Below are 22,212 nucleotides of genomic sequence, written 5' to 3'. Positions count from 1 at the left end.
AATCCTTACCATTTCTTTATCTGGGGATGAAACCTCCTCCATGCGGTCCTTTACATAAAGGCATGCATCTATAAACCCCTTGTCGACTTTTCCCCTGAAAACCAAAACCATACAACACAGCAGGGATTAAGTATGGCCAAGCCAGCTTCTGTGGTTCATGTCTAAATTCTGTCAGAAATGATAACAAGAAAATACAAGAAAAAATGGCTTGCACGCCTCCGTGGCTTACTCACATCACTCAACAGTCTGACACATTGATAGCACACGCAAACCTCAACAGTTACAGTTTGCTCTGATTCACTACCCATTAATATCCAGAGAGCGCTCAAACTGGCCATCCATCACGCAAACTGAGCATCAAGCCTGAGTGGGTCACAATGTGACCTGTACTAGCTTTCCAGCTATAACACCTATACACATATAGAAGCACATCCTGCACGTACCCACAGGAATGATCAGACAGGTGCTGAATGATGAGTTAATATAAGTCCTGCTTTCTCCTCACTGCCTGGGCCCATGGCCATCAGCCCTGTCTGCATGCCTGAGACTGATAAGTGATCAGTCAATGACAGGGAAGACAACACTGCTAGTTATTTGCTTTGTCCTAGAACAAAGTACGTCTGTGTGACTATTGAGCACCCTTAATCAAGGAGTTTAGTTGCAAGTTGGAATATGTGTGTGCTTGTGTGAAGCTTACAGTGTACTTGTGGTGACAAATGTTGCCATTTTATTATTGTACGATCTACTGTGCAATATAAAGCGCCTTGATGTGACTGTTGTTGTGATTTGGCGCTATATAAATAAAACTGAATTGAATTGAAATGTCAGTTTAGTGTGTATATATATTACAGACACATTTATGGCGATGAATGTGCACAAGATTTTAAAAAGCATGAGTGTGTATTAACTGAATTCCCATGCATGTAAGTCAAAGTCCCAATGTAATGCCTCCGGTGCATGCATGAAGCATTATTCAGCGCCTGTCCTATACCAACTATATCAGATAAGGCTGCATACAAATGACTGTTCCAATATTTGTACCTGTGAGCAGAGAATGCAGTCTCTATCTAGAGAATTTACACACATAAATATTTAGTAACATTTAACACTAAAAACCATCTTGTGTTTAAAATTAAGTATTTACCAGCGATATAAATTCAGAAGTTTAACAGTTTGAATCTGAGCCTTCAGTAGTTTGATCAAGGTGTTGATAGCTTTTTTAAAAGGTTACGTATTGCTGTCGGTGTCGAAATAAATGTTTAATACAGCGTTGTCAATTTAAAGATTAATCATTTAAAGATAAAGATACCATTTAATATAGCACGGCTCTTTTTATAATGGCCAACAAACCTCTATATAGCTTGATTTACTGGCAACTGCTTTGTTAATTGATAAGTTGTGAATTTGTTTTTTCTTTCAGGGTGTAAAGGTAATATTGTACCGTTCACAGTGCCTGTGATAACTAAGTAGCATAAACCAGAAAAAATCTAAGCTTGATCCATCAATATATTTATGCTGGCTGTAGTCATAAAATGAGGGAAATAAAGTGAAAAACTTGCACTAAAATCAGCTAATTTAAGTTTGCGTGCAGGGGGAGAAAACTTGTGGAGCGGTCTAGAGCTCTTCAGGAGTGGAGATATGGGCATTTAAGTGTACAATGGTGAAGTGCAAACTGCCTCCAGGGCAAAAACAGGAGCATAACAAGGATAACAAAAGCTTGGCTCTGCACAGATATGTCAGCAAAGGTAATGAAAAACCCAAAGTGATATTTATATGATATAAGCTAAATGCATGCTGACCCCAGTCCTGCAGCCAGAGCCTGAACTTCAACAAGTAACAAAAGCAGCTTTAAGCCTCAGTTTTTCGCTGTATGTGTTTGTACAGTAGAATTACTCTGTTGATTGCTTTAAAGCCTTTTTGGCTGGTTTTCATTTTTGCTTTGTGTTGATGGTTTTGTGCTCATAAATAGTAAAAGAATGATCCTATGTATTGTGTCCTTAACATAAGTATATTTGCTGGTTTGTGGAACTGTAGACTGAGGTTTCTATAACTGGTAATTAAGTGCCAATTTGTTTCTGGTCATTGCAAAAAAGTAATGAGTAGTGTAACAAGTAACAAGTGCAACAACTTTTTTGAGTAACAACCCAACACTGCTTCTAGCAAATTCTGCAAATGTGGTTATTTTTGTTCTATATTTGTAAAATAATACCAAATAGCAGTTCATGGAGAAACCATTTGGTATCATAGCAGACCCAATCCTCAGTTACATTTATGAGAAACACATAAAGTGCAACACGGTAACCCAAGATTAGAATTTAAGCTCTGCTGTCGGTCTCACCCTCCAGCCTGCTCTTCCAGGAGCTCCTGGCTACTTTCTGGATCCAGCAGACCTCTTTCAGTCTCCTTCTCTTTAGCCACGTCACCTCCTCCCTCAGTTGGGACCTCTGCAACTTTTCTCTGGGCTTCTGCTCCCTCCTCTGGCTCCTTCTCAGGCTCCTTCTCAGGCTCCTTCTCCACTTCTGGTTCTGAGCTATCTTCCTCTTCTACCTCCACCTTTGACTTCTCATCTCCACTGGACTCTTCACTGGATGTCGTCTCATATCTTAAAGAGAACATAATAAAGATGACGGCAGATTCTATAACAGCTCCACAGAAATCATTCAAATCCTTCCACAAGCTAAAGCTAAGTTTGTACAGCACTAGCAGCATCACTAAGGAAATGTCTAAGCAGGTAAAACTAATATTAAGTCAATGTTAAGTCAGCACCAGGCAAGACAGGATAAATACTAACAGGTTATTCCCCTCTAGACTTCACAAGTGAGATGAAAAAGATGTTTGCCTTGTGCAGCCTTGCCCTCATATCCTAACATAAACATAATTTAAACATACATAAAAAGCCACAGACATGTTTGAGCACAAACACACAGCCTTGAACAACATACAACCTTGTTCGTTGAGAAAAGGCTAACGATATGCTGCAGAGGCTGCTGGAGTAGCTTGTATATAAGTGTGATTACTGGGGCGCATCATCAAGTCACCTCTGTAAGGCCAGTGATCAGAAGTCTGAATACCACTGATTCAGACTTCTTGTAGACACACAGAGACAAACTGAGACACCACAAGAGACGTTCAGGGGCCACAGCATTCTCGAGATTCCAGAGGAGCTCAAGGGAGAGCAGAGATAGGTTAGACTATACAAAGAGAAGAAGTATGAACAGCAGACCACTTCCTGCTGTGGGCAGAAGCCTAAAGATAGTCAGAGAAAATATTGTTGCCTGACATGTTTGCCTCATTATAAATAACATCTGCATATTTCAGGATTGGGTGGGCGGAAGATGGAAATGGTCAAATATTTATAGAGGTTGAAATGAAACCAAAAGAGATGTACACTAGATGTCAAAAAGTTTTATATAATCTAATTTATTAAACATATTAGTCCAAGTTTATAAGGAATGGATTCTTGCAATACCATAAAAAATCTGTTACGTGTTCTTCTGAATGTGGGTATGTTTGCAGATCATTGTGTTGAAGGGAGGAAGGAATGGACTACACCACAACAGTCTGCAAAAACACTGCAAAGGTGAGCAGGTCATAAAACAGTGAAGCCCAGGAATGTAAGAGCAGGAACACGGGAATAAAACAAATGTTATGCATGGCAGCCATTTCCGTCATATGCAGGAGATTAAAATAGCCAGGAATTTAAAACAGAAACTTTTTACGTAAGTGATGAGAAATACTGTAAACGACCACAACAGGATATGAAATCATGCTGTAAGCATGACCTAAGAACAAATGCAACTTTATAGCAAGTCTTTGTGCCCAAATTTTACTTTGAAGGTTAGTTTCCTCATATCTTGTAGTTTTCCTGCTTTTCCTGCTTTGTGATTGTCTACCTCATTAGTAGGTAAATCACCAGAACCAATACTTATCTTCTCAATAACAAAACTTTGAAAACACAGTGGTACTTTTTTCCCTTTTCCAGTAGTTTAGATAAAGTTAGTTTAGTTGTTTAAAGAACAGGATACGCGGATGCTAATCGATGCTAAAAAATTGCTAACACATTAAATACCCCTTTGCAATATTACTGATACCAGCACAGCAGCTTAGACAAGAAGCCTCTCACTCCACTAGCAGCTAACCACTTGAGCAGCAGCACAACAAAGTCTGCAAAGCATCTTAAAGATGACACCGTAAAAATATTCTTTATGAAGAATTTTTCAGGTCAATAAAGCCTGAAAAACATTTAAGTATAGTGAAGTTATATAATTGAGACAGAAAAACCACTTAACTGAATTACTGAACTGCTCTTGAGTTTTATTTTACTAAAATACAATTCCTTCCTTAGATTTAATAACAGAAAATTGCACTGTGTGAGCAATGCCAGAAAAAAAATTGAGAACCACTGCCATCCCCATACTTTAAATTCATAAACACACACACACACACACACTTCAACCAGCATCAGCAAATGCTGACATAAGCACGCTAGCACAATCACCTAGGTGCCATCAACAGAAACTATGCATGCATATCACATAATCTAAACACACATTAATGCAGGCATATTAGCACACCAGCAGAAGCAGCAGCAAGGTCAGATTCAGGACAACGTGTCTTTAGTGAGCCTGACAAAAAGCAAGAAGCAGATGTCTGAAGTACAGCTTAATATCCAAGTTTAAAACAGTGACAAAGCTGACGCATACATGGCTAAATGACAAAAGATTAACACTGCTGCACAGACAATTTTTTTTTTTGAATGAAAAGAGTGTTTGTTACGAATGGACCTCATGTAGCCTGAAATACAGGTGCATGAAAATCCAAACTGTCGTCTGTGGATTTCTACACACAAAGATGAAGAAATCAAATAACATCAAATCAAATTTCTCAGACAATCCTGTATCTTTTGCTCTTTCTGAATTTTTTCACATAATGTGTGGTTATGTGGATTAACCACAACATTGAAAAATACATTTGTGGGTAATCCATCAAACTTGAAGCCCCTTTGCATACAGTAACACATCAAACCTAATAACAAATACTTTTAATGAACTAAATCAAGATAAAAGGGGATTTTTTACATTAATCAGAAGTGGCAACACATTATTTTTCCTATAAAGATGAAGACTGACAAAAGCATGAAAATATAAGTGCACAAAACACATTTCAGCCCACACAAAGATATAAATCACAAAGAGATTGGACGATGACTAAAAAGAAGATTTTACCCTCCATTCACCCCCACAAACTTCAGGTTTTTCTTGGCTCCCTTGTTCCCCTGCTTGCCTGCTGCACCATTTTTCTTCATGATGGATTTGAGACCTAGTGAAGAGGAGGACAGAGCGAGAGGCAGAGGAGAAGATGAAAAATAAAAATGAGGAAAGTAAAAATTAATAGGGTTTCTGTGGAATTTGGGTGTGTGCATGTATATTTTGTGTGTGTGCTCAAGTTCAAGTTATTTGAAACATCCTCACAACTAAACAGTGTGATATGAGTCAGAGGACTTCACAGTGTCTCAGTGTTTTAAGATCTGTCACCTTTACAGGCTTATGGTTAGAATAAATACAGCCCCATAACATCAGTGATGCAGGTTTTTGAGCTAAGTACTGATAATGAGCCCAAAGGTCCATTTCTTCTTCAGTACGGAGGAGGCGGTATCCTTTATTTCACATTTTAAATCATCTGACTACAGAACAGTTTTCCACTTTTCCTCATTACATTTTAAATGACCTTTGGCCCAGAGAAGATGGTGACGTTTCTGATTCATGTTCGCAGCTTTCTTAAGTTTTAACCTACATTTGCGTATGGCTTCATGAACTGTGTTCACAAAGATTTCTAGAAGTGTCCCTGAGCCCATGCACTGATTTCCATGACAGAATCATGCCTGTTTTTAAAGGTCTGCCACCTCAATCACAAGCAACCAATATTTTGAGCCTTGTCCCGTGCGCACAGAGATTTCTCCAAATTTGCAGAATCTTTTGATAATATTATGCACTGTAGATGATGTCTTTGCAATATAGCATTGAGGAACATTATTCTGAAATCATTCTCCAATTTATAGATGCAATTTTTTTGCAAACTGGTAAAATGTTGCCTCTCTGCGATGCTCTTTTTATACCCAATCATGTTACACACAAGTTTATTATAAACTTTAGTCCCAAAATGCTCCTCTAGCTCTTTTTTTTAGTACCACTTACTTTTCCAGCCATTTGTTGCACCTACCTGAACTTTTTTGACACGTTACTGCTATCAAATTCAAAATGACCTAATAATGTTTCATTTGATATGGTTTCTACATCCCATTATGAATAAAATATGGGTTGATGAGATTTGTAAATCATTGTATTTTGTTTATATTTACATTTGCACATAGTACACTTACATTTACATTGTTATTGACTTTTATCTCATTAGGTAACAGACAACAACAATTTGGAAACGGCGACTGTATTTCTTTGGGCTAGTGTTATACGTATGTCTGTCTGCTTGTTTCTGTGTGCTCTTGTGTCTGTATGTGAATGTCAGTGATTTTGAGCCTGGAAGATATTGGGAAAAACACAACGAGTAAGTACAGCCAATCAAATGATGTGGAAAGCTTGTGTTAACACAGAACAGAAAAGCTAGAGCCCCATTTGCTATACTCTATACAAAGACAACAATTAAGACTGCTGAACTGAAATCTAAAGCACATACTTCAGTTTTTAATTAGATTTAACTTTCCAAGTACACACTAAGGCCTCGAAGTATTCTCCATGGAAATATATACAGGTCAAGACTATACACCTTATTGACAACATCCAACCTTGACTCTGCCAGGCCCATTTATGTATGTAACTGCCCAGGAATTGATTCTGTGTGGGCTCTTATGCTGACTCCCTTTGGCTGTGAGCCCAGTATAGCTGTCTCAGTTGTGCGTGACAGCAGACATGGTGCAGAGTATCTGTAATGTTTTATGCAAGGACACAAGACCGTAGCTTTGAGCCAAAAAATACCAGTTTAAAAAAAATTCCCAGGGACCACTATCTAAGAAGAATGATGCTTTTAGATCTAGTACCTCCCAGGAGAGCAACATGGAGAGGAGGGTTAGAAACATACTTGAAATATAAAAATATCCTTTTCCTAATTCCTAATAAATAAATTAGTTTTGTGATTTAACCCTCCTTCGCTTTGTCAGAGATATTTCACTCAAGGCACAGATTGACTAGAATGAGTGAATTCCTCAATGCAGCAGTAGGCGTTTCTTTTTAACACACACAGAAGATGATAAGACGTTTAAAAGGCCACACTGGGAAACTTCACATCAGCCATAGGCACCTCAGAAATGGGTCTGAAATACGCACATCTCAAACCTGACTTAAAAACACTCCTGTACCACACTGTGCTCCCGGCACTGAACTGTAGATGAACTTTGAAAATAAAATATGTGTGTGATAGTTGAGCGAGTGAGTACCATGACCAGAAACAGGAGAGACATATCAGGGGAGGGAAGAGAGAGGCGTCATCTGTTTGATATATGTGTGAGGACCGGTGCTTAAGGATCCATTCGACTGTGTACTGTAAATAGATGCTTAACCACACGTGTGAACTTTGCCGTGTGATTCTGTCTTTGCATATATTGTGGGAAACAAGAAATGTGTACGTGTGCTCTTGAAGGTCACTGAACCATGTCATTTTGACAGTTTTTAGTAATGTGTGATTTTTTTCCACTCTTGTATATAACAGAAAAAAATGCCTATTCCCAGCTCCCCATCCCTCACCCCTCCTCCACTCTGCACTTCAGAGTAAAACTGACATTTACTGTAGCAACAGTGCTCAGTGTATTTTGTGCTCTGCGTAATATGTCTTATATTAACAATGCCTGCGCTCTCCAGAAAGAAAAGGCACATCAATTTCAAGATATTAACCTTAAAATAAGTTAAGCAATGTCATTTATTTCTATCGCGATCCTATTACAGCATCTAATTTCATGACTAAGGCACACTAAAACTTTTGTAGTACTTTTGTAGTACAGTACTATTCATAGAAGCAGGAGAAGTGATAATTTGACAGCATATCAACTTGAGTATAATGTTCCCAGTAATTGAATGGGAGCAGTGTGGTTTCAAGTTGCAATGAAAAAAATCTGTGCTGTGAACGCACCATTTGTAAGAGTTTGCAGGGCTAAGATGCGCCTATACAAGTGAAACCATGGATGTTTGTCTAACCACACTGAAAATGTTTGGCTGTTTCTGCAGGAGTTCTTTTTAGGGAGAGAAGTCAATGTTTCAGGCTAATGAGCTGTACACATTTATAATACTTCATGACAATTATAGATCATAAGGGACATGTTGTAATGAAGCGGCATGGATAATGCATCATTATGCTCCTTGAAAGGATTTATTCAGTGACTATAAGAGAGAAATGGCTTTAGCTAATACAAATAGGTGAGCAGCTATCAGACAGATGAACCACGGGCCTACCTTGTTCTTGCTGTTTGCTGGCAGCAGCCGCCTTCTGGCTTGGGGAGTAGAAGGCAGAGAGGACACTGAGGGAGCTGACCAGTTGGCTCTGAATGGAGCTCATTTTGGAAGTACCAGGTTTCCCCGCTGGTTTCCCTGTCACTGCTGCTGGTGGGGCTGCTTTCCCCGCTGGCTTGGCTGACGTTGCCTTTCCAGCCTCTGCTCTTTTCCCTGTCGTCTTTTTCTGTGTGCTCGCGCTCTCCTGCTGGCTGGCTGTTTGCTGAGTGCCAGAGCTGCTTCCGAGATGTGCCCACTGCTCTCCTAGCAGCCCCGTTATCCGAGTTACAACTTGACCCAAAGCTGCAGGCGATGTTGGTGATTCGCTGGAGCCTCTTCGAGGAGGCTGGGCCTCCCCGGTGTCGCGACGTGAACCCTGGGCTTCGCTTGAGCCACGGCGCTGAGCTGCTTCACTGGAGCCTCTGCGCAGTGACTGTGTCTCACTGGCATCTTTCGGAGGGGCCTGAGCCTCACTGGAGCTTCTACGTGAACCCTGAGGTTGAGTTTGAGCATCGCTTGACGCTTGGCGAGGTGGTTGGGTCTGGGCTTCTCCCGATCCCCGTCTAGGAGTGTGTGATGCACCAGACACCCTCTGCGGTGCTTTCAGCTCTTTTGAGTCCCGCCGAGGTGCAGAAGTTTGAGATTGCGCTTGTATTGATTTAGGCCTGACTTGGACTTCACTAGAGCCCGGAGACACGGCCTGAGTCTCAGACTGAAGTCGAGATTCAGACTGCTTCTCTCCAGACCCTCCAGGAGGTTTCTTTGCTATAGTGTGGTCCTCAACCTGAGGCACAGACGGTGTTTGATGTTTTACCTGTGTTTCAGAGAGCTGTTCTGGGGACCGAGCTTCAAGCTGAGCTGCACTCTGTTCCTGCACCTGGGGCTGGGTTTTCGTCTGCGGCTGGGTCTGAGTTTCACTGGATCCCCTACGAGGACGCACAGGCACCACCTGAAGTTGAGGAGGTGACGGCTGAGTTTGCTCCACTGAGGGTTTCCTGCCTCTTTGTGGTCTTACAGGAGCTGCTGTCTTCACAGCTGAATTCCCCTCAGTTACTGCAACAGTGTCAGCGGCTACAGTTTCTTTGACTGCTGCAGACATAACCTCCCCGGCTCCTGTTTCTTTCTTCTCTGTAGTCTCTAGGGCAGCTGGGCTTGTTTCAACCACTTCTGTAATTTCTTTTGTTTCTGAGTCATCTTGTTCAGAACTCACTTTAATCTTATTTTCTTCTGCTTTAGCAGCCGAACTGGCGCACTCTTCATTCTTCCTAACAACATCTAAAGTTTTTATGCTTTCTACAGCTGCCGCTGAGCTTTCTGATAAAACCTCAGCAACTAAACGTTCACTCTCTCTTTGAATTCTTTCGTATGTTTCCCTGTCTTCTGTTCTTTCGCTCACCACGACTTCGTCTCTTTGGCTGCCTGTGTTCTCACTCACTTGACTCACTGCTTCTACACCTCTGGCTGGGTTGTTGTCATGACGTCTCTCCATCTCTGTCTCAGTCTGCTGGTCTGCTCTCTGGGCTACCTCTGTCTCTGTCACTCTGTCCACAGTGCCCACCCTTTCTGTCTCTGTCCCTCTGTCAACACTGCTGGCCCTCGGTCTGTGAGGATGGTCCGTCACCATCTCGCCTTCTGTTTCTGTGACTTGGTTTACCCTTTCGGCCACGGGGGTCTCGGTCATCTGATCCAGGGTGATGATGCTCTCGGTTAGTGTGCCTCGTTCCATGCTGTTGGCTCTGGGCCTCGGTGGACTTGTCGCTGTTATCGCTGCCTCCATCTCTGTCTCCTGGTCATGCGTGTCAGCTTTTCCCGTCACTGGTCCTTGATCTGTACTTTTAGTCTCTTGTTTTGGTATGCACACTTCAATGCAGATTTTTTCAGTGTCTGTCCCCTGATCTACAGTACCAGGCGATTCTGTCTCTGTTTCTTGGTGGGTAAAATCTATCCTTTCTGTCACTGTCCCTGTGTCAATGCTCTCTCTTCTTGGACGTTCATGTGCGGTGCAAACCTCCACTCTCGTTCCCTCACTCAGTTGTAGTATTCTCTCCTCTTTTAGCTTGTTCTCCTCTATTTGCTGTTTCAAAAGAGCATTAGTGCTCTCTAGCTCCTGGCTAGCCTGAATAAGTTTAGCCTCTAGTACTGTTAGCTTCTCCTGCAACTTCTTCATATCATCTGGATCCTTTGGTTTTCCTTCTTTTGCTGCAGTCTCTGTTTCTTTTAAAGCCACTGTGATAGATAGTAATTCCTCCCCTGAAATGTCTCGTGGCAGTTTTTGCACTGTCTGTCCCAGTGGACTCTCTGTTTCTTTTTGTTTTTCAAGTATGTCCAGCTGCAGTGATTGTCTCTCCACTTCTTGTGCTGACGACATGCTACTTTCTCCTTGTGCCGAGCTCTCCACTTCAGATAGTAACACGTTAGTTTTCTCTGTCTCACCTTGTTTCTCCTTCCCTGCAGCTTGGTTTGATGGCCCAAGACTTGTGTCTTCTAAACGTCCAGTGGGTTGAGTCTTTAGAACTAACTTCATCTCCTGTGAAGGTCTCTGTCCTTGCGATTGATTATTTGTCCTAGAATCGTAACCTGTTGGTACTGTAGCAGATAATTTGGAAGCCTGGGCCTTGGCTTGTGCTTGTAGCTGAAGAAGCAGCTGCTCCCGCTCCTCCCTCAAAGAGCAGATCTGAGCTTTCAGTTCTGGGATGGTTTTGACCTGTTCCTCGAGCTCTCTGACCCGCTTCAGTGCAACAGTAATCTGCTGGTGAAGACCTGCTCGATCTTGGGGAACACAGCGTCTTTCTGTTACGTCTGGTGAAGCCCGGAACATGTTCTCTGTTGAGCCGTTTTCTGGTGTTCCCACGGTACGGTCAGGACTGCTTGAATCTGAACTCTTACGCTGCTGTAGCGTGATGGGCATGCTCGATGCTCTGAGCAGATTTGGACGACTCTGAATCTGAATCCCCCCAGTTTTGTCTTCAGCACCGCGAGCCCCCGCGCCTACTTCATCTTTGGGTTTAGTTGAAACATAGCTAGTTCCTGGACTTGTGGTCCCCCTGCTGCTCTGGCTGGAAATCACGCCTTCATTTGCTCGAAAGTCAAAGATCTGTTGAACCTCTGTCACTCGTGATTTAGGCTTGGGACCCAGGGTAGACGTCCCAGACCAAGTACTGTCCTTTTCCTTTGGGGGAGGCCTTACTCCATGCCCAGGAAGACTAAAATTTCTGGGCAGAGTGCTGAATTTAGGTGGGCCCTTTACCCTGCGCTGAATGTGGACCCTTTTGATTGTGTTGCCTTTTTCAATATCATCAACATACTTGAGGAAATCAAGATCCAGGTGGAAGCCATAGGGAGTCTCCACTGAGTAGGGCAGCTGCTTCCTTTGAACACCACCCTCACTGGCCTTGGACTGAAAGCCATTGGCTGTAAGAATTAACATCAAATGATTCATTAATGAAATAAGTCATTAGTTGGTGCTTATTTTCATACTTCAGTGACTAGTCATAGTAATACTGTAGTATCCGATATGAAAGAACTAAACATGTGCAATTAGTTTACAATAAGAACATGAACCAAATAACATATCATCAGCATTATTAATTCTTTTCACCCCCTCGTGCAACCAGGTTGTACTGTGCCGAACACACAGTGCTTCATTATGTAAAACCCGATCACTTACTGGGAAGTAATTATCATGCAGTGATTGCGCCAAAACAAACTAATCAGCATGTAAAATGCTGCTCATGCTGTGTCAACTTATGAATGCAGTATGAGACGGGGTGGTTATCACCTGAAGGAAATAAGCCCATAGCTGTTTTTGGCCACATGAAAGGAACAGCGAGATAAAAATGTCACCTTTTATGTCATGAACTAGATTATATATTAGAATAAAAGCAAAAAATAGAGTCTGACTTATTAAGCTTCTCACAGTTGTTAAAAAAGGTTGCTGCACATGTTAGAAGCAAAGAGGATTGCTTGTTTAACTACAGGCTTGGCGACACTCACCACTTTTCTTGTCCATCATGGGAGGCCGAGTTCTCAGTCATCTACTTGTGTTTGCTAGAGTAGGAGCTAACAGCCTGGGAGAAAAAAAGCAGAAATGAGAGAGAAACATGAGAAACTGAAATATCGCCCACTATTATTATGAAAATAGAACCAAATTCTGCAAGAGTAAATTTATGGCATTTACATCATGCCTTTGGACTTTTTTCAATATCAAGAAAATGGCAGTTCTGTTAAATCAAACAAAACAAACCAAGACAAAAGCATGTGATCTCTGCAGATAAAGGACCAGAAAATTTTTCACAGTGAAGTTATTGCTTTCCAAGATTCTTGTAATATGTTTTCACTGATTTAGTGAAGCCACCAAAATAAGACAAAACAATTTCTTAGAGATATGATATTTTTTTTATATATATAAAACAGGCAGACTTAATACACACGACTGTTATATTTCAACTCTGGCTCTCCACAGTGTATCTGTTATCTTGTCTTCCTCCCCTCACAAGGTTGGATGGCTGCGCCTCCCTGAGCCTGGTTATGCTGAAGATTTCATATTGTCAAAAGGGGTTTTTTTCCTTTCCACAGTCACCAGGTGCTTGCTCATGGGGATCCCCTGATTTTTTGGGTTTCTCTCTATTGTTGCAGGATTGCAACTGATTTGGTGCTATCTAAATAAAACTGAATTGAACTACTGTGCCTCATTAGTTTATTTTTATTAGGAAAATGATAAATGGATGCACATTGTATGTTTAAAAATAAATATGCAGTCACATATTGTACAGTCTTGGGTACCCCACTGAAGACGAAAAACATTTAGGTCTGCCAAGAAAAAGCAAGAATTAGTAGCACATTGCAGTTAATTGCAGTGCCGCTGTACCCATTAGCTTAAACTCGCCTTTCGTCAACCTTTAGGATCCACTTAGGTCAGCACAACCGAGGACAAGCTCACAAATGTTTGCATAATTTGTTCCACATGGAGAAGCCAATAAACCAGAGCTGCTATGACATTTTTTTTTTTACAATTAGTTTATTGCACAGTAGACCTATGTGAGAGGGAAAAGAATTCAGAATGTGGAGTCAAAACGTTTAAGGTCTAAAAGCTTCTAATGAAATATCCAATACTCACAGTAAAAATAACGGCAATTTGCCCAACTTTGAGTGAGTTGCACAGTTCAAATCCATATTAAATGAACACGAGCAGCTGCATGAGCAGCCAAATATCAGCTCTAAGGCTATTTAGAAAATAGGCACACATTATTCACGCAATTTCCATGCAAATTTATGGCACTGTAGAGGATACCTGCTATGTATGAGACATATAGCACATAAGTGCCCGAGGCTGTGCTTTAATAAGCACTGGAGTTCAAACGTCGACACCTGAGGTAGCTAAGAGGCTTAAATTAGCATTTTCATTATTTTTAGGAGTTCCACAACCATATATGTAGTATATGAATACTACAGATGAGTGTTTTACACTCCTCACTGATGCTCTGTATTCTATAATACCTCTAGCACTCAGTTTCAAGTCACTGCAGACAGCTGATTCGATGGATGCAACGGTGCAACAGTGAAAGCCATTTTTCTTGTTTTGATGCTGTATTTAGATTCAAAGAAGATAAAAGTCTAGTGGGAACATGGAAACGCTGTCTTCTAAGAGGTAGTTTCCCCATTTGTGATGACTTCTTTGACGTGTGGATGAGAACATTAAAAAAAAAAGTCACCCGGATGAAGAATCTCACTACTGACTAACCACTTGTCATTTTTGATCACATTTTCAAGCAACCATGCACCAAATTAAATCACATGTTTGCACCACAAAGTGCTGAGATTATTTTGAAGTAAGTTTGTGGTCTAGTTTGTGGGAAAAATGTGTCAGGCAGTGCCGAGTGAGGACATACTGCAAGGCAAGCATTACATGAGATGGCAATATAATCAATCAAAATGACAGCCAGTCCACCCAGGGACCTAAACAGGAGCTGTGACAAGCTCTGTTTGGCCTCCTGTCCCCTCCTGTGCAGACTGAGCCTTAATAATGAAAAGAAGAGGTGACCTAGAGCAAAGTTGTTGTCTCAGTTACAGATGAACAGATAAACACAGACACACAAAGAGAAACACCGATCATCTGACTGACAGTCGCTGCACACGATCTGACAGGGCGATGGCTACCATGGCAACCACTGCAAATCCACTATTTCTGTGTGTCCCAGGAGTGAGACAAGAGAACGGGCATTCCTGACTCCTCGTGACGCTCAATGCGGCTACAATCACCTCGCTGTCCATAAGGCTTAATTAGCTGATTCGGGAGCAAAAGAATGATGCTGGTAATTGCAGAGCGAAGTACAGGCACACCCCAGTGGCAATTACACACAGTGGGCAGGCAACAAAACCCGCCTTAATTAGATCATTACCGAAGACAGAGGTAGAATGGGGGAAAATGGAGCAGGGACAAGAGAGAGAAGAAAAACAAAAGCTTCAAAATGACAGATAGGTTTGACAAGATGGGATGAGCAGGGTAAATGTTGGGGGGGTGGGCGGGTGGGGGGGGGGAAGAACTGCTATGGTTTTCCCAAATGAGACATTCTTCCTGACCTTCCCTAATGTGGAAGTTACAGGACTTTTGTTTAAAGTTTCCTCTTTTAATTAAAGTCATTCCTAATGTGTGTGTGTGTTTAATGAAGGTCTCAGAGCAACAGAAGGATCGTGTTACATTAAGCAGTGTACTGTGGATGATTAGCATAAATGATAAGACATAACAATCAGTCTATAGTGTTAAATGCATATGTTTCTAAATTGCATGCACTGTTATTTCAGCATAACTAGAAGATTACCCAGGTTAGACTAGTAATTAAATACTGAAAGCCCACGGTGACACTGATGATGCACAATACACACTGGATTACAGTCATAATGAGTATGAGCTGAAAGCTCCAAAAGGCTATGCTAATCCAAATTGAAAGTATCTGCTAGAGGCCACGCGAAGCTAAAAGGAGGCCACGGGTGTGAGTGTTCAAAACTGTTTGTGTGTATCAGCACCAATTTAGCCACCCTCTTTGTCAGTGTTTATTTTTGTGTGTGTGTGTGTGTGTTTGCTAGCTCTGCCTTCACCATGTAGGTTCACGTGTGTGTCAGGTTGAGTGACTGTGTTTGTTACTCTGTGTCTCTCAGACGCACGTAACCCCCTTAAAGGACGTGCCACAGTCTCTTGACACCAATCCTATAAGTGTGACAGCTGGTCGAGAGGCAGCGATGGTGATAATGCGAAGAGTAATGACAGTACAGTAAATAAGCCCGTAGTGACAGCTGTGGGTTTTCATATGTCATCAGTATAGAAACCCCAACCACACTAAGATAACTGTTCTTTTTTTTTCTTTTGCACAGACCACGAGATCAACACCAACATTTATTTATTCATTGAGTTTTTTTAAATGTGTTTTTTTACTTTATGCGAAGGCATCAAATGCGTGTACCCTGGCTGTCACCCTTGCCAGATTATACACACAGCACCGACTCAGGGATTCACACATGCACATCAGGCAAACACACATACAATTACTGGTGACTTAACCTACCAAGAAGCATTAATTGAATGTCATGGGTCATTACACTGGAGTGCCTGTGTACTGGAGATTGAATTAGTCGGATACACTGACACACAGCAGGACTGGATAGAAGACAGAACAGCAGGAAATGAGATTGGAGAGAGCGAGAGGGAGGCTAGAGGTGGGCGGATGGGAGAGGGAGAAAAGTGGGCGGGAAAGTGAAAAAGAGGCAGAGACGGGAGTGGCAGATGTACTCGTATCTCGTGCAAGCAGAGCGGTTTCGCTCTCATTTTTCCCGCTCTCCCGGCTGTCCCAGCATCCCTTCTCTCATTTTCTGTCTCAAACTTTATCTCATAAAAAAGAAATTACCCATGAATTCACTACAATCTCTCATATACTCTGAAGCATTGTGCACTGACTGCAGCTGGCGCTTCAAACACAAGTGTTCATCAGCTGTGTGAAAGTGACATTAAAGAAACTGCATGCAGCAGCAGATTAAAGAATAACAGGCAGGCTGAGCAACAGTAACACAGGTCCCAAGGTCTTATCACAGGACCGACATGCATGGAAACAGCTATCTCTGTTTACCCTTGTACTGCCCTGAGAATCCGAGCAGGAGCGTCCAGCTTAATGTGCCAACTCTCAGCCCAAGATAAAAACACATTTGAGGAGGAGCACATGTGCAGAGAAACACAGGGATACGCATAAAGATGTGAATATGCAAACTACAGCTGGTAAAAGCTTATGACAGCACAAGACTGCCAGAGTGCAGTTTCAACAAGTATAAAATCAGAGGTAGAAACCCATGGTGGGGACAGCCAGAGCTGAATTTGCAGCCATATTTGGATGCCACTTTAATTACTCTGGTATAATCACAGCTCACTTCACTTTAGCTTGATAACTGGCATCGTTGTCTCACTGAGACTCCTCTCTGCTGGATGTTTTAGCCTCTGCAGTCAGCCAGTGTTCACCTCGCTGCTATGAGAGCTGTCATCAGGTTTGTGACTTTTTCAGTTGGTCCCAAAAGGTTGATTCTGTTCATTTGGACGTAGCGTTTTCAATGGGAGAAACATTTCGTCACTCATCCAAGTGACTTCTACAGTCTCAGCTGACTGCAGGTTTCCCCAATCTTATAAACAGTACATTTGCACATTAACTGAAGCAAGCACCACTGAATGAACAATGGGCTGAGAGGTCAGTTCCTTGATCATTAATATGCAAATTATCATGACCATTAATCAACAACCACTGATCATTGATCAAAGACCAGAATCAACTTTTGGGGATTTACATATGGATGATTGAGCATGCATCAAGACATTTTTTTTTTTTTTTGGGGGGTGTCAATCCGATGTCATCTGTGTCACATTACAGATGCATCCCCTTTGATACAAATGTGAGTGAAGGACGCAGCTGACGGTGCAATTAGTTCAATCTCGTGAATTGCAGGTGCAGATAACAGTTTTTGCATAATGACTTTGTTGCTACTGTGCAACAAAGTGTGAAAACTGGTAAAATTTACCGACAAGTCAACTGGGAACTGGAAAGTTTAGGCTCACGCAGCACAAAGAATGCTGTTAGCATCCAGAATACAAGGAGTGAATTGGGGGGACATTTATCTGATATTGCAGAGCTTAGTCTGTCTGTGTTCTGCAGAAACAGATCAATCTCTCTCTGCTCTACAAGAGCTATTTGAGTAGAGTCTGGGCCATCCCACCCCAGTCTAAGATTATCTCTGTCTATGTATAGTGCATTACAAGAAAAAGGTCCTGCTGTATTACATCTTCTGGTCCAATTTATCATTAATTTACTTCACCCCAGACCTTTAGGTCTATTCTAGTTCATCTTCAGTCCTAATCCTGTATGATCCAGTCAAGTTTAGTCTAACAGCGTCTGCATTCATCAGGGGCCAGATTGTTCCCCTCGTGCTAAACAACATCTGGCTTTCAACTCCAGAGAGAAAATGAGAGAGGGAACTTCTGTCTATGGGCTTCATTAAACAGTGGCAAAATTTTCCCACAGGGTTGCAGTGAGCAAGCTATTATAGGTCAGTTAAAAGTGACGTTTTTTTCTGTGGAAGAACTGCAAATTCAGGATATGGCCTTTATTGGACGGTTTAATAAGAATCCGTCTTTGAAAAGAGCATGAATTTTAATGTAGCTGTAATAATCAGATGTCTGTACAATAGTGAGTTCACTAGTTACCTCCAGTTGTTGGCTGGTTATCAGCAAAGTCCTTACAACGTCTCTCTTATCAGTTATTCACAGAATGAAGGGGGAAAAAACATCTTTCTAAGCTCAAGGCCAACAATAGAAATTGGTCCTTATATAAAAAGACCAAAAGGCACAAAGCAATTTTTTTTTTATGCACTTGCCAGTTTTAGGACGCCACACAAAGAACTTTGTTTAAAAAGGAATACTGCAGACCCCAAGTATTGTACTGATGATTCACAAAGACCATTCAGGAGAACTCCGAGCTTTCTGACTTGCCAAATATTTCTGCCTTGCTGTTTTCTAACATGCAAGTAAAGTGAAAATAAATTCCAAGGAGTCTTAGTCTTAATATATCTGATCATGAGGTTTCCTGAAAACCACACAAATTGCTTAACTTACACTCTAATAAAGTTATTTCAGAAAAAAATAGAAACTGTGGGGAAGTGGCACTGCGTGGATATTCACTTAGCAAAAGCCGTGGTTGTCATTTTCACACTGAGATTTCAGTGGGTAACTGTGCAGTGGTTTAAACAATTTATAACAATGAAATAAATACACACTGCACGTCAACAAGACAAAGCTTTAAGATTTAGTTCACCATTCAGCAATAAATGTGTTTACTCTACAATTACAATGCAACACAATAAATGTTGTCTTTACCTCCACCAAGGGTGTTATGTTTTTGCGAGTGTGCATACCTGCATGTCATTGTGTCTGTAAACACAATAGCTCAAAAAGTTTTGTATGAATTCTTTTTTGCCTGTCCCATTCAGCACTGGAGCAGTCAGAATTATTGTCTGAAGGTCAAGAAAAATGCTGAGCAGATTTATTTTCCCAAGTGGATCCATCAGATCCAGGCCCCAGATATAGATGCCCCCCAGATCATGAGAGCCCATGGAGGACCACTGGAGGGGCAGCAGCACCACCCTCCTATAAAAGAGCTGAGGAGAGCCCAAAACGGTGGGGTCACCCAGCAGCCACGTTGCAGAAGCCACAGAGGGCTGCGGCGACGTGCCCGTAGGCTCCGCCAGCAACCTGCTACGCTAGAGCGGACTGAGGGCCCTCCAACCTCCGGAAGGGGCCCGACTGAACCATTGGTGCCAGGCACCGCCCCCAGACTCAGGACATATTTCCTGGGATTCTGGGCCTCCCTGCATCCCAGACCCCGACCAGACAGCCAACTCACTCTCCCAGCCCAGTGGTGAACAGAGGTGTGAAGACCCCATACCGCTCTCCGCCCACTCATATGTGGTGTTTTGCATGAATTCTGATAAAAAAACTTTGTAGAGGGGTAGCGTGGGGTCATGTTAAATAAAAATCCATTAGAATTTGCCTTTCATCCACCAAGGTCTTCAAGCTCAGTTTAATGATTTATTGATCAAAAATGGACAAAAAGCCTTATGACTTAGAAACTATGATTCTGATAAGTGTGGTATGTATTGTCAACATATAGAAAGTACCATATAAAGATTTAGAATATTGTGTAACATTTGACCTCTGACCTCTCCTTCAAAGTCAGTAAATAGATCTGAAGGTCAAAGTGATAATATTGCTATACAGACCTGTTTAAAACTATGTTTCTTACTTCCAGTGTTTGTACTGACTACAAATGGGCATATAAGGAAAAATATATGGAGATTCTTCTTCAAGGTCAAATAAAGTCAAACCTTCCTGAAATATCTGTTATCTTTAAAACTATGCTTAAAATCTACTGCCTTTGTTAGAAGCATTTAGGACATGAGATTAGTATATCGGGATTGTAAATATCAGCGTTTCCATGCCAGATTTGACCTCCGGCCTAATTTTTACATTTCACATGTGCCTATTACATCACGTATTTTAAAATGAGTTTCAACAGAGAAAATAACAAAAGCCTGCACATTTAAAGAAAGGACAAAGGACATTCAGTAGAATTGCCATGGACACAGCTCCACTCATATGTAACCCTTTCTAAATTTAATGAATGTTTTCCAGATACTGTAGCCCATCTGTCCACTGAGGCAATATGTCCTGCTTAAGTAATTACATCTGCCCTTTAATAGTTGGTAATAAATGTTATTAAGGCCCTCAAACAAATTTTCCATTTTTACTCAGTCTTATGACACCAGTCTACAACATAATTAGCTGTTTTCAAATACAGAATGGGTGAGGGGCTGACAGAGTAAGTGCAGTGTTTTATCAGTAATAGCGTGGACACGACCTCGTGCAACCACCCCTGTCCTGCTTCTGCGCTGTCTGTCAAAGGACAGATAACGCTTACGCCACGCCTTCGCTGCAACTGCCTTTTATCTCTTCTATCTCTGCATCTCTTCTGTCTCTTATTGCATGAGCTCTGTATGCCTCCATAGACATAGTGAAAGGAGCTTGTCTTTTCCTCACGTTCTGTAGTGGCATTCCAAAAATGAGGAACAGCTGCAGGCTTTCATTAGCGATAAAGGAGGTGCTGTACCATCTATTATTCATTCTAGTTTGAGATATGTTAGCGTTATGGTTACTTCCCCTCATGGATGTTAATAACAGTGGTGAAGCTAATTAGCATTTGGGCCATCTGACTATTGATGTGTCAACAGTCGGTGAAACGATGCTGACAAAAAAGGGTAGAAACTAGAGAAACATGCAGAAAACAGAATAAATCTGTGACATCTGTCAGAAAGACAGATGGGATTAGGAATGTCTAAGGTTATACAATCTGGATTTGAAAGGCTTCGATGGTCAAAGATAAAAAGGAGGGAAACATGACAAACAGCAGAGACTCAGTTACACAGCCGTGAAGTTACGTCCTCTTTGACAGGTAAAAGCAAGTCTTTCTCAAACACGCACACATACAGAATGTATGCGTAACATGCATAAACTACGGAAGTGACAGCGTAAGCGGTCTGAGATGTGTTTCTGTGAGTGTTAACATGAGTTTAAAAAAACAGGGTCCCCTTGCTCATTAATTATGGCTTTCTACTTACACAGAAACACAGAAGGCACGCGCACGCACAAACACACACAAGTAAACACACATACAGATTTGCATAAAAACAGGAAACTCTAACAAAGTAAAGCAATCATGAAGTAAGTGATCTGTGCACAGAAGCACATGGAAATGTGCATGCAAGCACATAATTCTGCCAGAGAGGACGGCTTGAAGCCAGCAGAATATAAGTGCAGGAAAGCAGTTCAGCTTGGTACAGCAGCACATTCTGCAGAACAAGCAGGAGGTCTGTGCAAAGAAATCAACACTTATAAATTCACACTCTATCGCTCTTAGCATAGCATGAGGCAAAACTTCCAGCTTTGCTTCCCTTTGCATGTACAGAAAAAAAACACACATAAGTTGAGTATGTCATCTCTTATTTTACTGTGTTTGTTTTAATGCATTATTGTGCGCTGCCTCTTACATCCCCAGCAAATATATCGCTGCCAAAGCTGTGTGGGGGAGTGCGAACATTGTCCGACCAGAACAATACTACCCTCTCTCCATTACACTCGTGCACATCCTGTACATACACCCCTTTCCCTTTTCCACACTTTCTTTCTCACACATCCGAGGCTCCTGCACATGTGACCTATGTTCTAGACTGTAAAAATAGAGCGGGGAGGAAGGAGGAAGGTAAGGCGAACAGAAAAAAGCATAGCAAACAACGGTGAATGATGGCAAATTGTTCATGAGACATGAAAGCTGAGGGGAAAAAAATGAAGAGTGGTAAGAAAAACAGAGTTAATTCACAGGGGGAATTTTTTCTCTCACCTGCCATGTAGCTCTTCTCACCTCCTGTCCTTCCTGTTTCTGTGAATGCTACTGACCCTGTCTCTCTTAATATCAGCAGAGAAAAAACGAGAAAAAAAACTGAAAAAGAGGAGGGGAGGATGGGTGGGAAAGAGGGGATGTGTTGGCATATGGTGCCAGAGGTAGAGAAGAGAAGAGAAGAGAAGAGAAGAGAAGAGAAGAGAAGAGAAGAGAAGAGAAGAGAAGAGAAGAGAAGAGAAGAG

At 41.7% G+C, this 22,212-nt stretch overlaps 1 protein-coding gene across 4 annotated transcripts in view; it reads right to left on the bottom strand.

The window, feature by feature from the left end:
- Window positions 1–22,212, bottom strand: part of kank4 (KN motif and ankyrin repeat domains 4) — a 78,954-nt gene that overhangs the window by 5,864 nt on the left and 50,878 nt on the right. For 3 of the 4 annotated variants that reach the window (XM_005944279.3, XM_014340718.2, XM_005944281.3), the window contains exons 2-6: window positions 12,486–12,559; window positions 8,457–11,903; window positions 5,226–5,319; window positions 2,339–2,602; window positions 10–94 (exon numbers count right to left, since the gene is read on the bottom strand). In XM_005944279.3, the coding sequence (XP_005944341.1) occupies window positions 10–94; window positions 2,339–2,602; window positions 5,226–5,319; window positions 8,457–11,903; window positions 12,486–12,504 (3,909 nt within the window). In that variant the 5' untranslated portion in view covers window positions 12,505–12,559. Of the gene's footprint in view, window positions 1–9; window positions 95–2,338; window positions 2,603–5,225; window positions 5,320–8,456; window positions 11,904–12,485; window positions 12,560–21,970; window positions 22,205–22,212 lie in introns of those variants that run through there. The other variant, XM_005944280.3, reaches the window with a different exon arrangement.

This window comes from Haplochromis burtoni, unplaced genomic scaffold (genome assembly GCF_018398535.1).
Source record: "Haplochromis burtoni strain Fernald_Lab_line unplaced genomic scaffold, NCSU_Asbu1 Contig_398, whole genome shotgun sequence".
NCBI lineage: Eukaryota > Metazoa > Chordata > Actinopteri > Cichliformes > Cichlidae > Haplochromis > Haplochromis burtoni.
The sequence above is the reverse complement of the archived record's forward strand: the minus strand, read 5'-3'. Positions and strand labels throughout refer to the sequence as shown.